This window comes from Sceloporus undulatus, chromosome 3, assembly GCF_019175285.1.
Source record: "Sceloporus undulatus isolate JIND9_A2432 ecotype Alabama chromosome 3, SceUnd_v1.1, whole genome shotgun sequence".
NCBI lineage: Eukaryota > Metazoa > Chordata > Lepidosauria > Squamata > Phrynosomatidae > Sceloporus > Sceloporus undulatus.
Window position 1 is genome coordinate 223,570,210 of NC_056524.1, and position 16,163 is coordinate 223,586,372.

Here is a 16,163-nt window from a genome sequence, read left to right on the forward strand (position 1 = left end):
TCCCCAATAGCCTTGCAGCCTGACCACTTTGAATTTTTTTTAAAAAAAATATTATCATCATCATCCCACCTCTTCCCTTGAGACAGGGAACAACATATATAAAAAACCATTTAAACACACAATGTAAGGCACATTAAAATCATCCAGCATAAAATTAAAATATCCCCGTTTAAAATTCATAGTTTAAGATCAACTGGGTAGACCTGCCAGAAGAGATAATTCTTTAGAAGGAGCCCTGGTGGTGCAGTGGTTAAATGCCAGGACTGTAGCCACAAGGTTGTGAGTTCGATCCCAGGGCTATATGGTTGACTCAGCCTTCCCTCCTTTCATAGGTCGGTAAAATGAGTACTCAGCTTGTTGGGGGCAATTGGATTATAGATTGTAAACTGCTTAGAGAGTGCCGAGTTCACTGACAAGTAGTACAGAAATGTAAATGCTATTGCGGTTTAGTACTGTTTTAAATTCAGACAGCATGTTAAGCTGTTGAATCTCTCCCGACAGGTCATTCCACAGTCTAGGCACGGCTGATGAAAATATCCTCGGTGACAGTTGCCAATTTCATTCTGGGTAAATATCTCCCAGAAAGTCTGAGAGTACCAGGCAGATTATATAAAAAGAGGCAATCCCATAGGTGGTCTGAATCCAAACCATGTAGAGCTTTAAAGGACATTGGACCTTAATAGGAGGCGGCAAGAGCCAATTTTCTTCTACTTTCCATACATCCTGATCTTGGTTCTGTTTCCATGTCACATTTTAAACCTGTCTCTAACATAAAACAGGGGGAGGAAGGCAAAGACAACCTTCAAAGTAAACTGCAATTGGACTGACTCGTACTCCTTCCACCATAAGTCCAACTGGCAGCAACTCCCTGTGGTAGTGCTGGTGGTAATGTTTATATTTATTTGTATCCCACCTGCCTCCCAAAATTGGGACTCAAGGTGGCTTACCATTCAAAAAAGAACAATACAGCTAAAAACATACAACTGAACATTAAAATGGAATTACACTATCCACACTATTAAAACAACTTAAATATATATTTAAAAAGTTAAAATAATTTTAAAATAATATTGTACCTTTAGTCTGTCCTTTAAATGTTTCTGTTTTAAAAGTCTTTCAGAATAAAAGGCTTTTAAAAATTATTCTGATAAATCACCTTTCAGTATTCTATTACTGTCTCTCTCTCTCTCTTTTAAAAAAAAATTTCAAGTTGACATAGAATTTTTTTTTATGTCTGAAGGTAAGATACCAGTACTTAATCATTAATAATAAATATACCCAACAACAGGTTGAATGTGTATATAATATGACAACAGCTGTTCGGGTGAAAGATTTTGGGAGACTTACTGTAGACCAAAACTGCAATGTTCCCAAGCTTTTCCTAACTTGCCTCAGAAAGGGAAACTACAAGGTAAGTAAAGTCAGCTCTCCATAACCATAGATTCTTTATCCATGGATTCAACTATTCATGGCTTGAAAATATTTTAAAAATATATACATTCCAAAAAGCAAACTTTGATTTTGTCATTTGATATAAGGGACACCATTTTATAATACCATTGTATTTAGTGGGACTTGAGCATTCATGGATTTTGGTATCCACAGGGGGTCCTGGAAACAAACTCCTGCCAATACCAAGAGCCCACTGTAAACAAAATCAGTGTTAAGCATCCTCAGAGGCAAACAACAGTGCAGTCTAGCTACAAACTCTCCAAAGTGGAGCAGTTGTTCCTACTAAGGATTTCCAAATAGTCTACCATTTCCTTTTTAGATTGCTTACCCTCCAGCCCTGTCTAACTTACATTGCTAATGACTGCCAAATGTGTGATGACCTCTAGAATATGGAACCAGATACCAATGCCTTGGGCTCGTTCTGCCACTGGACGTCGGTATTCACAAACAAACTTCTGGGCATCCAAGCGAATCTCCACCCAATTGTTGAGCAAGGCAAAAAGTGGTGCCAGAGGGCAGGCAGCCACAAAGATGGTAATGAAGCCAAACTGTAGGACTGAAGGGAAATAAGAAAATTATAACTACTGGATACTGAAGAAAGACAAGAACCAAAGAATCCCGTGGAAGAGAAAATGGTTATCTGACATCTTCTGTATTGATTATTCAACCTTCTAGGACAGAATCCCTCAACCTGGCACCCTCCCTATGAACCTGGCACCCTCCCAATGAATTGGACTAAAACTGGTATCAGAGAGAGACATTACAGCAGACCAGCTCAATGCAACTCAAAGTGGTGGTCCATGTACCAGAGCTGGTCCCCAAACCATTGGCTGCTGCTCCCTGTTGAATTTCCAAGAAAGAAAGAATTAGTTGTAGTCAGTGAACACAAGTATGGTACTTGTCCCTGACACACTGCCAAACAATAATTGCCAGTCCACTACATCAGATAGCTCTAGAACCACTGGACCAGATAGAAGGTACACCATCACATTGATAAGCGCATGCTTATCAAATTTGCAGAAGACGCCAAGTTAGGAGGAGGAGTAGCTAATACCCCAGGGGACAGGATCAAAATTCAAAATGACCTGAATAGGCTAGAAAGCTGGGCCAAAGCTAACAAAATGAATTTCAACACAGAGAAATATAAGGTACTACACTTAGAGTGGAAAAAAAATGAAATGCACAGATATAGGATGGGGACACCTGGCTGAATGAAACTGCATGTGAAAGGGATCTGGGAGTCCAAGCAGACCACAAGTTGAACATGAGTCAACAGTGCGACGCAGCAGCTAAAAAGGCCAATGCAATTTTAGGCTGCATCAATAAAAATATAGTGTCTAGTTCAAGGGAGGTAGTAGTGACAGTCTATTCTGCTTTGGTCAGGCCCCACCTGGAATATTGTGTCCAGTTCTGGGCACCACATTTCAAAAAGGATGTGGAGAACCTGGAGCGTCTCCAAAGGAGGGCGACTAAAATGGTGAAGGGTCTGGAAACCATGCCCTATGAGGAACGACTTAGGGAGCTGGGGATGTTTAGCCTGGAGAAAAGAAGGTTAAGAGGCGATATGATAGCCCTGTTTAAATATTTGAAAGGATGTCATGTTGAAGAGGGAGCAAGCTTGTTTTCTGCTGCTCCAGAGAACAGGACCCGGAATAATGGATGCAAGGTACAAGAAAAGATTCCACCTAAATATTAGGAGGAACTTTCTGACAGTAAGGGCTGTTTAACAGTGGAATACACTCCCTCAGAGAGTAGTGCAGTCTCCGTCCTTAGAGGTCTTTAAACAGAGACTGGACGGCCATCTGTCAGGGATGCTTTGATTGAGAGTTCCTGCACGGCAGGGTTTGGACTGGATGGCCCTTGGGGTCTCTTCCAACTCTATGGAGTTTATCAGACAAGGGTAATTGGAAGTATAATCCAATGGCAATCCGAATGAAATAATGGAGTATAACGTTATTGCGTGATAGACCACCATATGCAATTTCGGGCAATGGCAAGCTATTTTTAGGCAATGGAAAGTCACTTCGAACACAATTCGAATTCTTGTAAATTCGCTGAACTAGCGAATTTAATATGTTCTGGCCTCACTTTCTTTTCATTTGAAATTATGAGAAATTCCTCCCATGTGATAAACTCCTATGATTCTATGAACCAGATTAACTCAGGAAGATAGGGTTTGTAGATTCTGGGATCCAATGCATTTGGAGAACACCATGTTGGGGAAGGCTGCTAGTTCCTGATTTTACAACGGCTAGATTTAGTGAATCTTAACTGACACAAGTTGGTTCATTCAGTCAGAAAGGGGGATCTAAGGCCTGTTACACACGGGCCTTAAAGTACGGACTGGGTCCGTACTAGGGTTAGGAAGGGGTGTCCCTTCCAGACATCCCTAACCCTAATACGGACCCAGTCCGTACAAAATGGCAGCACCCTATGTAGACAGCGCCACCATTACGGCGTCATGAGCGCGCCGCCTCTATATGGGGCGGCGTGGACGTGACATCGTCACGCCACACCAGGGTGCATAGTGCGCCCTTTCCCCGGCCACAGAAGGAGCTCCGAAACAGAGCTCCTTTTGCCGTTTGCATCGCTGGGCGCAGCCTTTACATGGCTGCACCAGCGATGCAGAGGAGAAAGGGGCCAAGCGGCCCCTTTCTCCTCCTCCCCGCCATCGCCGGGTGTCCTTGGGGCTTGAAGCCCCAAGGACACCCCTTTCCATGCCGCGGTGAAGTGGCCTGAAAAGCAGCAGATCGGGGCCTCGGAGGCTGCTGTTCTGGCAGCTGAGGCCCCGATACACCAGGGAAAGGGGCGGGTGCAGGCCACTTCAAATGGGCGGTCTGTAACCCGCCTAAGACTCAGTGTGCCTTCTATATATCTATATCTATATCTATATCTATATCTATCTATCTATATATATAGTGATTGACTGAAAAATGCTATCACTCAGCCACAATTATCTTAAACTATTTCCAATTTTAAAAGGCACAAAGTATATCTCTTCTTCCTTACTAGATCTATGGGAAATACTGGGACAGCTGCAATTTAAACTTCTTTCTTGTTTTGTTTCATCAAAAGACCTCCAATTTTACCATAAGCAACAAATATAAGAAGTCATATTCTTATTCTTTGTGCCAAGTATTTTTTTTTAATTGAAGAATTCCATGTGTGTCCTCTCTCATCTGAAAGAAAAACACTTTTCTCTCTCATACACATGGAACTAAAGACATTACACATTCATCATGGTACTTCTTATTTTCTAGGTTTAAACCAGTTAAAGAACTTTGGTCCCCTGCACCAACATCATATATTTTTATCACTGTTGTGAATAAGAGGCTTTTAAGCATTTTGCCCACAGTGTGGCATGGTACAAAGGAGAGACAGCTTTTTGATAGCTTCTATGTGGGAGTTGTAAAACAGCAGTTATCCTAAAATAATACCTCCTTTGGTAAGCCTTAATTTCTTTCTTTTGTCTTTTTTGCCTTTTTGCAGTGCAAAATAGATGTTTTCAGTGAATTGTCTTGAGTGCTTTCCCCTGCCCCGAGTTACTGCATACCCATTTCCAAGTATTCATCAAAGAGCCCAACATAGGGCAGCAGTTCATAATCACTCTCCCAGAGCTGTTTGATGAGATTTTCTCGACCTTTCTTACTCCTTTGGGAGAGATGGCCTCGCTTATGCCACCATGTTTTCAACTTCCTGTGGAGAGCAAAAGAACATGATTATACCCACATCCCCTCCATTTATGGTCAATAAGTGACCAATCTGGTTTGCACCTACACCAAAGCATGGTTTTGTCTGGCACACACAGCAGAACATATAGATGGCAGATATACTGAAATTGGAGCTGAAAAAAATTGTTTTGAGCTTATAATAAAAAATTATTTTGAGAGTCTCCACCCAATGTGGTTAGTATCCATCAACACTAGCCAACATGGCCAGTGGCCATGTTATCTTAAGCTCAAAGCAGAGAGAAAGAAAACATCAGGGGATACACTAGAATCAATAGGCATAACTGGTGAGTGATGAGTTACAGCCCAACACAGCTGGAGGACATGATGTTGGAGAAAGGTGCTATAATGAATGCCTCCTGAGAACACATATGGTCTTTGTCCTAGAGTGGGATGAATGGGGACAACATAGCAAGAGTCACAGCAGATTACATCTGACTAATTTTCATGAATATGGACATTGTTTATAGCTTCTCCTTCCACTGTGGGAAATGTGTCCCCCTCTTCTGTGAGCTGGCAATAGTATCATAGCTGATAGATCCCTGAGATGCTTCCAAAGGGATAGCTATATTAATTTGTCATAGCATTAAAAAAAGGAAAGAGGGTGGTCAGAAAGAATCTAGCAGCACTTTTAGGACAAACTTATTTATTGTAGTGTGACCTTTCTTGGATGTCTATCCATTCTTCACATGCTTGTTCAGTGCATTTTGATGAAGTGAAATGAAATCTATGAAAGTTTATACAGTGGTACCTCGGGATACGAAATACCCAGGTTACGAAATTTCCGGGATACGAAAAAATCCCATAGGAAATAATTGTTCCGGGTTACGAATGTTTTTTCGGGTTACGAAAAAATTTTTGGTGCTTTTCGGCGCTATTTCACACGAAATCGCGGCTTTTCCCCATTAGCGCCTATGGGTTTTCGGCTTGCGAAGGCTTTTCGGGTTACGAAAGCGGCGGCGGAACGAATTATTTTCGTAACCCGAGGTACCACTGTATTAAAATAAATCAGGTGGTTTTAAAGATGTTGTTCCACCCCTTTACTAGATTCCTTCTTTTTTATTCCTGAGATGACGTCTCTGCAGCAATACTATAACTGCACTAATGTAACAGGGCTGCAACTGCTGCAGGAAGAGATGCAAAAAGCAAAACAAAAACAAAACACAGACCACATTATTTCCTCTAAGAAGCTCATAGCCATGGTTCTTGCTTGTGCATATTTATTACCTCAACAGCACTAGGCAGTAGGCTAGGCTAAGAGACAGTGACAGGCCCAAAATCACCCAGTGAATTGGACATTTGAATTTAAGTCTTTCCAGTCTTAGTCCAACATGCTAATTTGCTCTACTGCAGCCCATAGGAGATGCTAGGTGGCAACAGTAGTGCTTGGGCCAGAAAAGATTGTATGCTGAGCACACGCTTTTTTATTTTGGAGTTATTTTGTCACTGTAAAAAGGAGTTGAAAAACTGGAGCCTAATACACTTTCTTGCCATAATCACACTGTGCTGAGGCCACTGACAAACAGATGTCTCTCCTGCAATGGCAAACATTTCCCTCATTGATAGAAGGTACATTCCTCAGGTAGATAAATGCTGAAGCTAGTTAATAGCAGGATCAAAATAAAATAAATCTTTAAAAAATCATAAAACTGGAACTGTATGAAAACTGTTTTGGTTCAAAATTGGCAGGAGTGGATGGAGACCCAGGGTGCATCTACAGTGGCCACTTAATCTGGAGTCAGTCCAGAATACAGTATTATGCCCTGAATTGGATCCAAACCAACAATGATTGTGACCACATGTACTGGGCCAAATCTGATGTGATGCCACATTGTTGGACAGGTTGGTCAACTGGGCCGAAACCAAATTGACCTCCCTAGACCATCCCATGTTTTTGGAGGCACTGCTGGCACTTCATTGTGGGCAGGAGTTCTGCATAAAGCCTACCTGGTGCACCACTACTTCTGCTAAGGACAAAAATGGGTACCTGGACATGTGATCAACAAGGAGCCCAGAAAGCCAAGAGCTGTGCCATCCTCCTTCCTTGTGCTGATTGTTGTTGATCACATATCTGGGCACCTGTTCTGAATCAGAAGCTCAGAAAACAGGCCATCCCCTTCCCCTGTGCTGCTGAATGTATGGAAGGGAGATGGTGCAGACAACTCAATTGGGCCAAATTCAGGTCTGATCCAGCTATCCACACATCAAAAGAACTCAATGTCATGCTAGGGTTTCCAGGAAAACCGGAACTTTCCCCAACTTTCCTTAGTTCAGAGCAAGGTCAAGTTAAGAGCAGAAAAGGCATGAACCCTTCCAGGAAGTAGCCATACATCATCAGCACTACCAGCAGTAGCTTTGGGGTGAGTACAGCATTTTTCAATGTTTTTATTTCTATCTTTTTAAATTTTTACTTCAAATCCCACTGTGGGAGAAAGATGGGATATAAATCCTTGAAATAAATAAAAATAAACAAATGTTTCACCATAGTAAGCAAGCCCCAAGTCATTTGGTTCAGTCCCACCTTCTTTTTAGTGGCATCTGGTGGCTCCCAAGTCAGTGAGGCAGCAAATCCATTCCAGTTTTTTTTTACTGTGAATCTTAAATGAGTTGTCCAAGATGCTGGGGGTTGGAGTTCAGCATCTTGGATAGCTCCTTTAAAGTTTGTGCTATGCCTTGGAATGAATTCACCACCTCACTAGCATGGAAGCCACTAGCTGCCACTGCTTCCTGTTCCTCATATGACCAAGATAAATGGTTTATTCTCTGATTATAAAACTACTCCATTTCTTTCAGTCATTCTAGCAAAGCCCCCAAAACATTCTCTTGTACTGTGCATAATTTGTTCCATTCCAGCAAAGGACATGATCAAAAACAATGCACTCACGGTATGATGATCTCCTGCACATTATTAATTATTTGCTTTCCCACCATGATGACCAGCAGCTCCTGGGCAAGTTCAATGAGGCAGCCACCTGGACCACACTGGGCAAAACAGAGGGAAGCTTCAGGTAAATTGGGTATAGCTTATGACAGATACAAACTGACATTTCCTTGAATTTTAGGCCTAAACCTCAAGCAGTATTGTTAGAGAAGTAAGCATGATGAAATGCTCCTCCATGAAAAAGAAAAACACACAAAGTATTACTACACGCAGGAAACTGGAACCCTTCTCTCTGAAATCAAGGATTTCTATATACTGGCAATTAAAAAAAAATAAGGAGTATTCAGTCATGTGTGTGTTGTTTGCCTTCAAGTCATTTCCAGCGTACGACAACCTTATCACTGTTTTCTTGGCAAGTTTATTCAGAGAGGGTGTGTTATCTGAGGCTGAGAGAGTGTGACTTGACCAAGTTCACCCAGTGGGTTTCATGGCCAAATGGGGATTCAGCCACATGAGCCCCCTTCTGCTCCACAGAACTATGAAAATTTACTGTTTTGAACTAAAACTCCCAGAATGTCTATGGTGACCGGTGGATTCTGTGAGCTGTACTGCAAAAACCTCTGCTCCAGATGCAAGTTAGCCATGTCAGCTGCTGTTGGTGAAAACTAGGCTTCAATACCCCTTGTAATGTGCCTCCAAGTCAACTCTGACTTATGGTGAACCTCTCATAGGATTTTCCTGGTAAGATTCATTCAGAAGAGGCTTGCCATTGCCTTCCTCTTAGGTTGAGAGAGTGTGAGCTCCCATGGTCACCCAGGGGGTTTTCATGGCTGAACAAAGATTCAAACCTTGGTCTCCTGGAGTCCTAGTCTAATGTTCAAATCACTGAACCTCAAAGGCCCTCTTTCAGTTCCCCTACTCCTTCAGAAAATGTCATACAGTGCACCATTGAAGTACAAGTAAAGTCTGCAGATGGTTCTTTTATAGATCATTTTACAGCATCATTCTGACAACCATGTTCTCTATGGATTGCTAGATTAGTGCCATTCGTTAGGCCTTCCCAATATAAGAGGATATTATGAGGCTAATCAATTGAGATATCTGATAGAAGGTATGTTGGGTTGGATAGATTTAGAATGGCTGGAAGTAGATACAGAAGAAGTAAATAGGAAAATATGGAATTTTTTTTTAAAGAACTTTACTAGGAAAGAAATAAAAATTATTGGAAACCCACTCATGAAAAATATAATAGAAATATGGTATAAACACAAAAAAGAATTAATGAATGAAGATTCAATAATAACACCAATAATAATGGAAAAGAAATTCCCAAAGAATTTGAGAGGATTGTTAGACAAGGAGTTAAAAGAAAGGAAAATAGACAGAATAGAACATTGGATAGATGTAAGAATAGAGAAAGGAAATATAAAAGAAAAACTTATGGGAATAAAAATTTCATGGTTTCACTATATACAAATAGAACAATGGATTAAAAATTGGAGGAAAAGGAATATAGAAATGAAAAAGTATACACAATTTGAACAAATAGTTCAGAAAGGAAGAGAAATGGAAGAAAATGAGAATATAAAAGGAACTATTAGTAAAATTTATAAAATGTTGATGGAGAATAAAGGAGGAAAAATAAAAGGAAATACTTTAAAGGGATTATGGGAAGAAGAATTAGGATATAAAATAAATGACAAGGAATGGGATAGAATTTGGGAACAAAGACACCTGAAAAATTTATCGGTTCGGATAAAAGAAAATTATTATAAGTTGATTTGGAAATGATACCTGACTCCAGTGAGATTACACAATATTAATAAGAATAATTCAAAGGATTGTTGGAGAGGCTGTAATGAAATCGGGTCATACATCCATATGTGGTGGCAATGTAAATATGTACAAAATTTTTGGGGAAAAGTGTTATTAGAAATAGAAAATGTTACGAATATAAAAATAGATAGAAGGCCGAGTATTGTTTTGTTATCATTATATAATTCAGAGAAATGGAAAAAAGAAGAAAAAGATTTGGTAACAAATTTGCTTACAGCAGCGAGATGAATAATAGCAAGGTGTTGGAAAATGAAAATGGATGTAGGAGTGGAGGATTGGTACAAAGAGGTTTGGAAATTAGCTATTAATGATAAGTTGACATGTAAATTGAAAGTAAAAAAAGGACTATGGAAAAGAAATGACTTTGAGGGGATTTGGAAAGAATTTGTCGAGAAAGTATTGAGAAAAGAAGATGGAAGGTTACTTCCAGAAGAACTGAAATTTTGGATGGAATATAAGGATGGAAATGGCTCCGGGGAAGAGGAGCACTGAGGGGTATATAAAATAATGTGTTAAAATGTGATAGTATGCAATAGAATGTGAGAAGACATTTGTTTATGAAATATTATAAAAATTAATTAAAAAAAAGATTAGTGCCATTCTAGAACATCCCTAAACAATCACTATTTCATAACCCCATGCCACTGTCTTGTTTCATCTAAGATACTCACATCCTCATTACGGATGCCCAGCAGTGTGGTGTAGTGGCCTGGGTAACCTACAAACCTAAAGGAAAAGAAAACAGAGACAATTACTTGGAAACCCTGACGCTGGCTTTCTTTGCTACTGGCTTAAACACCTCAGACTGTCCCACATAATGCTCACACACATAGTGAGAAACAACCAGAAAAGTTATCATAGGTCATGCTTTCTGGGGCAACACTGAAAGCTGTAATCCAAAGCAGTATTTCCAAGATCTGCAAGCCACGCACATAGGCACAAGCTTGTAGAGACTAGCATGTTATTCACTTTATCCCCACCATTCCCACCATACAGAATATTCACCATGCTATCCTGGCTTGGGTAACCCAATCCAGGTTTTAAAATTGCATAAGCATTAAAAAAAGAGCCCTGTATCAAGAAGAAAAAGCCTTTCATTTAAAAAAAAAAAAGCCACTAAGTTTTGTTCTTGGTGTGTAATTTTCAATTAGGCCTGACATCATTTTCTAGCTCTTCTGCACCTTTCAGTTACTGAGATCCAAAGCTTTTTATTATTCAGTATACAAGGGTATTGCTACCATAATATGCTAAGATATCTGATACAGGCATCCCAAAATGTAAGTTTTCCCACCCCTGTTTTACGCTGCTATATTGTATTTGGGCTGTAGATGGCAACAGTACTTTCCCCTCCTCATCATATCAACACACCAAGAAATGCAGGCAAAACCATTGCCTGAATTTGCATTTCTGCTATATTTAAGCATTGCTGTGAAAAACTGCTGACTGCATGAGCAAATAGTCAGATTGGTCCAGGGCGGGTCAGAATGCCCCCTCCTGGAGCAATCCATTGGACCAGAGGATGTCAGAGGTAAGGCCCACCAACCCAAGCTCTTCTGCCATGATATTATCATGTCCTTTCAAAAACCCATTTTAACTTTCTCCATGCAGAAAGAAGCATTCTCTGCATGGAGGAAGGGATTTGGTCAGCATTTGGTGGAACAGCTCCTCCAAGCATTGTCTAGCTTGCGTGCCTGTTTCACATGCCTCCCATTGTCCTAACTGAGATGGTGCAAGAATAGAGTCCCCATTGTTCTCTCAGAAACAACAGTGGGGTTCTCCCTCATCTGCTGTGTGTGACCCTCATTGGGATGGTGAACAGCCATCAGAAAGGCTTCTGTATGTGTACTGAGGGAAATCCTTAGTAAAAAATGGACCACCCAGTATGGAAACTCATGACAGGCACACTCCCACTCAACATGGTAACACAATACAACACAGCCAAACACTAGGCTGGTTGCTTTCTTCTCTGTTCAGTAATGCAAGAATCCAATGATAGCTCAGTTTTTGTGCTACTGATTGTAGAAGAAATGTACCAGTGATCACAGAATCTTCATGTTAGAGGCTCCTCTAGATGGGATAAATGTATGCTGTATTGGCTGCTGATGTTCTCAGACTTCTTTAAAACAAAATATCCAAACAATGTTTCTATTGTCTTGGAATATTTCCTGACAATTCCCAGCAACAGCTGCAATATTTCATTCCCACCCTTGGATGTGTTTCTTTTTCATTTCAAAACAAAGCAAAAGAAAATAGTTTCTTTTCTACCTTTCTCTTTAAAACAAACAAACAAACAAACAAACAAACCTGTTTTACAGTTTTTTGTGGGGTTTTTGATGCCAGGCACAGATGCTTCTAGAACATGACCACATAGCCAAAAAAACCCACAAAAAACTATGGATGCTGGCCATGAAAGCCTTTGACTTCACGTTGTTTTAAAGCTACTGTGCATCAACAAAATGGCATTTTTGCACTGTAGTTCTAAATTTTTAAAAACAACAACAGAGAATAATTTGCCCTTCAAACTATAGGACCACCTCAGCAATCTACCCCCAGGTTTTAAAAAAAACCTGCTGGAAGAACTAGTGCAGATCCAAAAACTGGTATGAATAGCCTACAAAAGGAATGGAACAACTGAACAAATGGAGGTGACAACAACTGGTAAAACCCAAGGGGCTATATGAAGATAAGGCATTGTAAAGGAGGCCCTAGACAGACTTGAATCCAACACAGCCAAGGGCAGGGTCCCAGTGTGGGTGAGAATCTGTTAGGAGTTCAGTTAGTGAGAGGTGAAAGATAGAGTTGAGAGGAAGAACTGCTTGAGTTTGTTGAGAGAGTCTGTGGGGAGTGAATGTGTACTGGTTGACCAAATTGAATGAAGGGTGAGGTCTGACATAACTCATGCTGAATATTATTATATTGCTGTAACTAACTACTGGAACCTGTCCACACAAAAATCACCTGTAGTCTCAGACCACAAACCCCATAGTTAAAAGAAGAACTACAGGGCAAGGTGAGAGTGGCAGTCACTCAAGGCCATGAATTGTAGGACCAGCCTGGATAGGCCAACGTCACAGTCATGTGTTATTTAGACCCATCTGGAAGAGCCCTTGGTTTTACTTTATTAATCATTATCTGAAGCCTTACTGTTTCTCTCTCCAGCCATGGAATAATTATCTATCCAGCTTGTGATTTTTCAAGGGGATAAGTAGTATGGCTAATCCTTCCTCATTTGTCATGGAAGCTGGACTATTCCCCATGACAAGCAGACAAGATATCATGTTATAAAAATAACTCAGCATGATGAGAAGCTACTGTACTAATGTGCAAACATGCTTGGTGCATATTTGTTACAAATAACCTTTTTTGCATGTGCCTGTGTCACAGAGGAAAGCTGCTTCCATTTTAGGCTCAGCTGCTCATTCTGTAAAAGAGCTTACCTGCCTTTAAAGAAGGCAATGTAGATAGGAGAGGAGTAGAAGTTGACAAACTCAAAGACAAACACCTTAAAGGTGAAGGCATCTTCAAACATGGTCTGGGTACGGTGCATCTCTGTGGATAAGAAAGGTAAAATGGACACCATAAAATAATGGATGTTATCCAGACCTATCCTGTGGTATGCCATGATGGGCATCTTCAGTGGATTACCTGAACCAGGTTTCTGGCTGACTCAAAGCCTACCCACCCACCCCTATCTTCAATGGTCTCAATTTCACAGAATTCTAATATACACTGTAGGTTGCTAGTACATTGTAGTTTTATTATTAAATACTAAATAAAAGGGCTAGAAATAAATTCTGATTTTAACCTGGTTCACATATTCCTTCCATACACAAGGCTAATGCATGGGACAGTAGAATGGGCCATACCTTCTGGCTCTGCCTAGAGTTTCAAAAAGTTGCTTTCTGTACTACACCTCCTAGAATACCCAGCCAAAATGGCCAGTGTCCATGCTGGTCAGAAGAATCTAAGAGTTGTATTCCTAGAAAAGTAACATTTCCAAGCTCTGGCCCCATCCCAACATGGACCCCATGCCACATCCAGTCTTGACACCTGCTAATAATATCTGATGTCTGCTTACACAGAACAGCTGGAACTCACCCCACTTGGTAAGAAAACGTGCCAGTGCAATATAAATTTTGGAGAGGATAAGAATGAAGATGAGGTTCACCACTGAGCCTGTGATGCTAGCAATACGAGAAGCCTAAGAGGAACAAACAGAAGAAAAATGGTCCAAATGCAAATGACACAACAATTCCAAATGGAATGGGAGCCCCCCCCCCCCCCCCGGTGTCTTACCGAAGCCACAACAAGGAAATTCCCAGACCTGGATACGACTACAGCAATGATGGCCCGGTAAAGGATGATGGAAATGAGAAACATCACCACAACAGCAATCTGTAGATATAGCCAGTCAGAATAAATGGCAATAATATGCATTTGTTGTCTCATTACTGTCATGGGTCTGACACTATAGCTTAGTTTGATGAGAGTATGTTTCCTCAAAAAGATGCTCTCCAGATGTGATGGATCACAGCTCCTACCATCCCCAGCCTGCATGGATTAGAGAACTGCATAGAACCTATAGCCTGCCAGATGCTCTTGGACTGTTTCTCATCAACTCAAGACAGAATGTCCAGTAGTCATGTAGTTCAACAACATCTGTTTCAATCGGCCGCAATCAATTGGCCATGCTAAATCAGCTGGACTGAAGCAACCATGATGAATCACCACAATGAATTGTCCAAGGCCAGCAGACAGATATATATTCAAAGATATAGCTGTGTTAGTCTGGAAAATTAGTATGCAAGGGGATCTTGTATCACCTTTGAGACTAACAGATATATAGATAGATTAAGGGCATTAAATGTAATGACAATCATCTTGACTTCAGACCAGAAGGATATTGGCAGCCAGTTAATTCCTTTAAGACATTTCATCAGCCACTTCAATAATCTGTTTCACTCCCACAGGCTCCAGTAATGGCTTATTAAATAAATCAGAATGGAGTGGGAGGGGGTAAATTTTGTATGTACTGTGTGAAACAACTAGTTTGCCCCTCATATAGACAACTATTACTTCCTCATATTTCAGGCAGAGAGTTAAGAGAGAAACATCAACTTTTCTAAGGCCAACAAATATATTTATAAACATGCAGGTTCATTTGTGTTGGCCATTTAACAAATACAAAAATTCATCAGTGATACCATTATTGACCAATCAAAATGTGCAATATACTTGTTGCAAGCTTTCGAAGCTCCATGGGCTTCTTCATGAGGCAAGATGTTACAAACCAAACAGGAAAAGAGTGGCAACAGATTTGTTTGGTTTGTAACATCTTGCCTCATGAAGAAGCCCATGGAGAAAGCTTGCAACAAATATAAAATATATTTGTAGTTAAAGTTAGATTTGAACTTGAGACTGTACCTCCCACTCACTGTGCTAAACCACCATCTAAACCATGGGAGTCTCTGCTTCATATATACCCCACAACAGCTGTTCTTTTACCATCATGATGATGACCGTTGATCCAGCCATGATTCTTTTGAAACGGTTCTGCTTGGGGAAATAAGGTTCTTCCTCTCCAGTAATTGGATTTCGAGTTGTCATAGGGGCCATGGCAGTAAACTCGGGGCGTGGACGTTCCTGCAACAGAGAAAACCTGAAGTGATTTAGACCAGACAAATGGAAGTACTGCACACAGCACATAGTTAGGCAGTACCATTTGGTACCACAGGATGTACAGATGACTGCCATCAATTTGGATGCCAGTTAAATAGACTAATGGAGTGCAAGGCCATTGAGGGCTACTAGTTATTATGGGCATATGCTATCAATAAGAGCATAAGTCTCTACATACCAGTCACTGGGAAACATGAGCAGGAAAGTGCTTTGGCACTCATGTGTTGTTTATGGATTTCCCATAAGACATCTGGCTAGCCACTGTAGGTACAGAAGAATTGTGGTGATGGTGGTGGTGATGTGCCTTCAAGTTGTTTCTGACTTATGGTGACCCTAAGGTGACCCAAACATGGAGTGTTTTGGGCAAGATTTCTTTAGAGGGGGGTTGTCTTTGCCTTCTTCTGAGGGCAAGAGAGTGTGGCTTGCCCAAAGACTCAGTAGGTTTCCATGCCAGAGTGGGGATTTAAACCCTGGTCTCCCAGAGCCTAGTCTAACACTCAAATGCTAGATTAAAAAAAATACCCTCAGTCTGATCCATCATGATTCATATATGTTAAATGTAGTATATGTTAATGTTGAGCTGTAAT

The 16,163-nt window shown here is 40.7% G+C and overlaps 1 protein-coding gene across 1 annotated transcript in view; it reads right to left on the reverse strand.

Moving 5' to 3' along the window:
• Positions 1–16,163, reverse strand: part of ANO7 (anoctamin 7) — a 51,669-nt gene that overhangs the window by 7,281 nt on the left and 28,225 nt on the right. Inside the window, exons 12-19 of the mRNA XM_042459682.1 lie at positions 15,403–15,540; positions 14,194–14,292; positions 13,996–14,098; positions 13,335–13,446; positions 10,569–10,623; positions 8,065–8,162; positions 5,006–5,148; positions 1,803–2,008 (exon numbers count right to left, since the gene is read on the reverse strand). Coding sequence (XP_042315616.1) covers positions 1,803–2,008; positions 5,006–5,148; positions 8,065–8,162; positions 10,569–10,623; positions 13,335–13,446; positions 13,996–14,098; positions 14,194–14,292; positions 15,403–15,540 — 954 coding nt within the window. The remainder of the gene's footprint in view (positions 1–1,802; positions 2,009–5,005; positions 5,149–8,064; positions 8,163–10,568; positions 10,624–13,334; positions 13,447–13,995; positions 14,099–14,193; positions 14,293–15,402; positions 15,541–16,163) is intronic.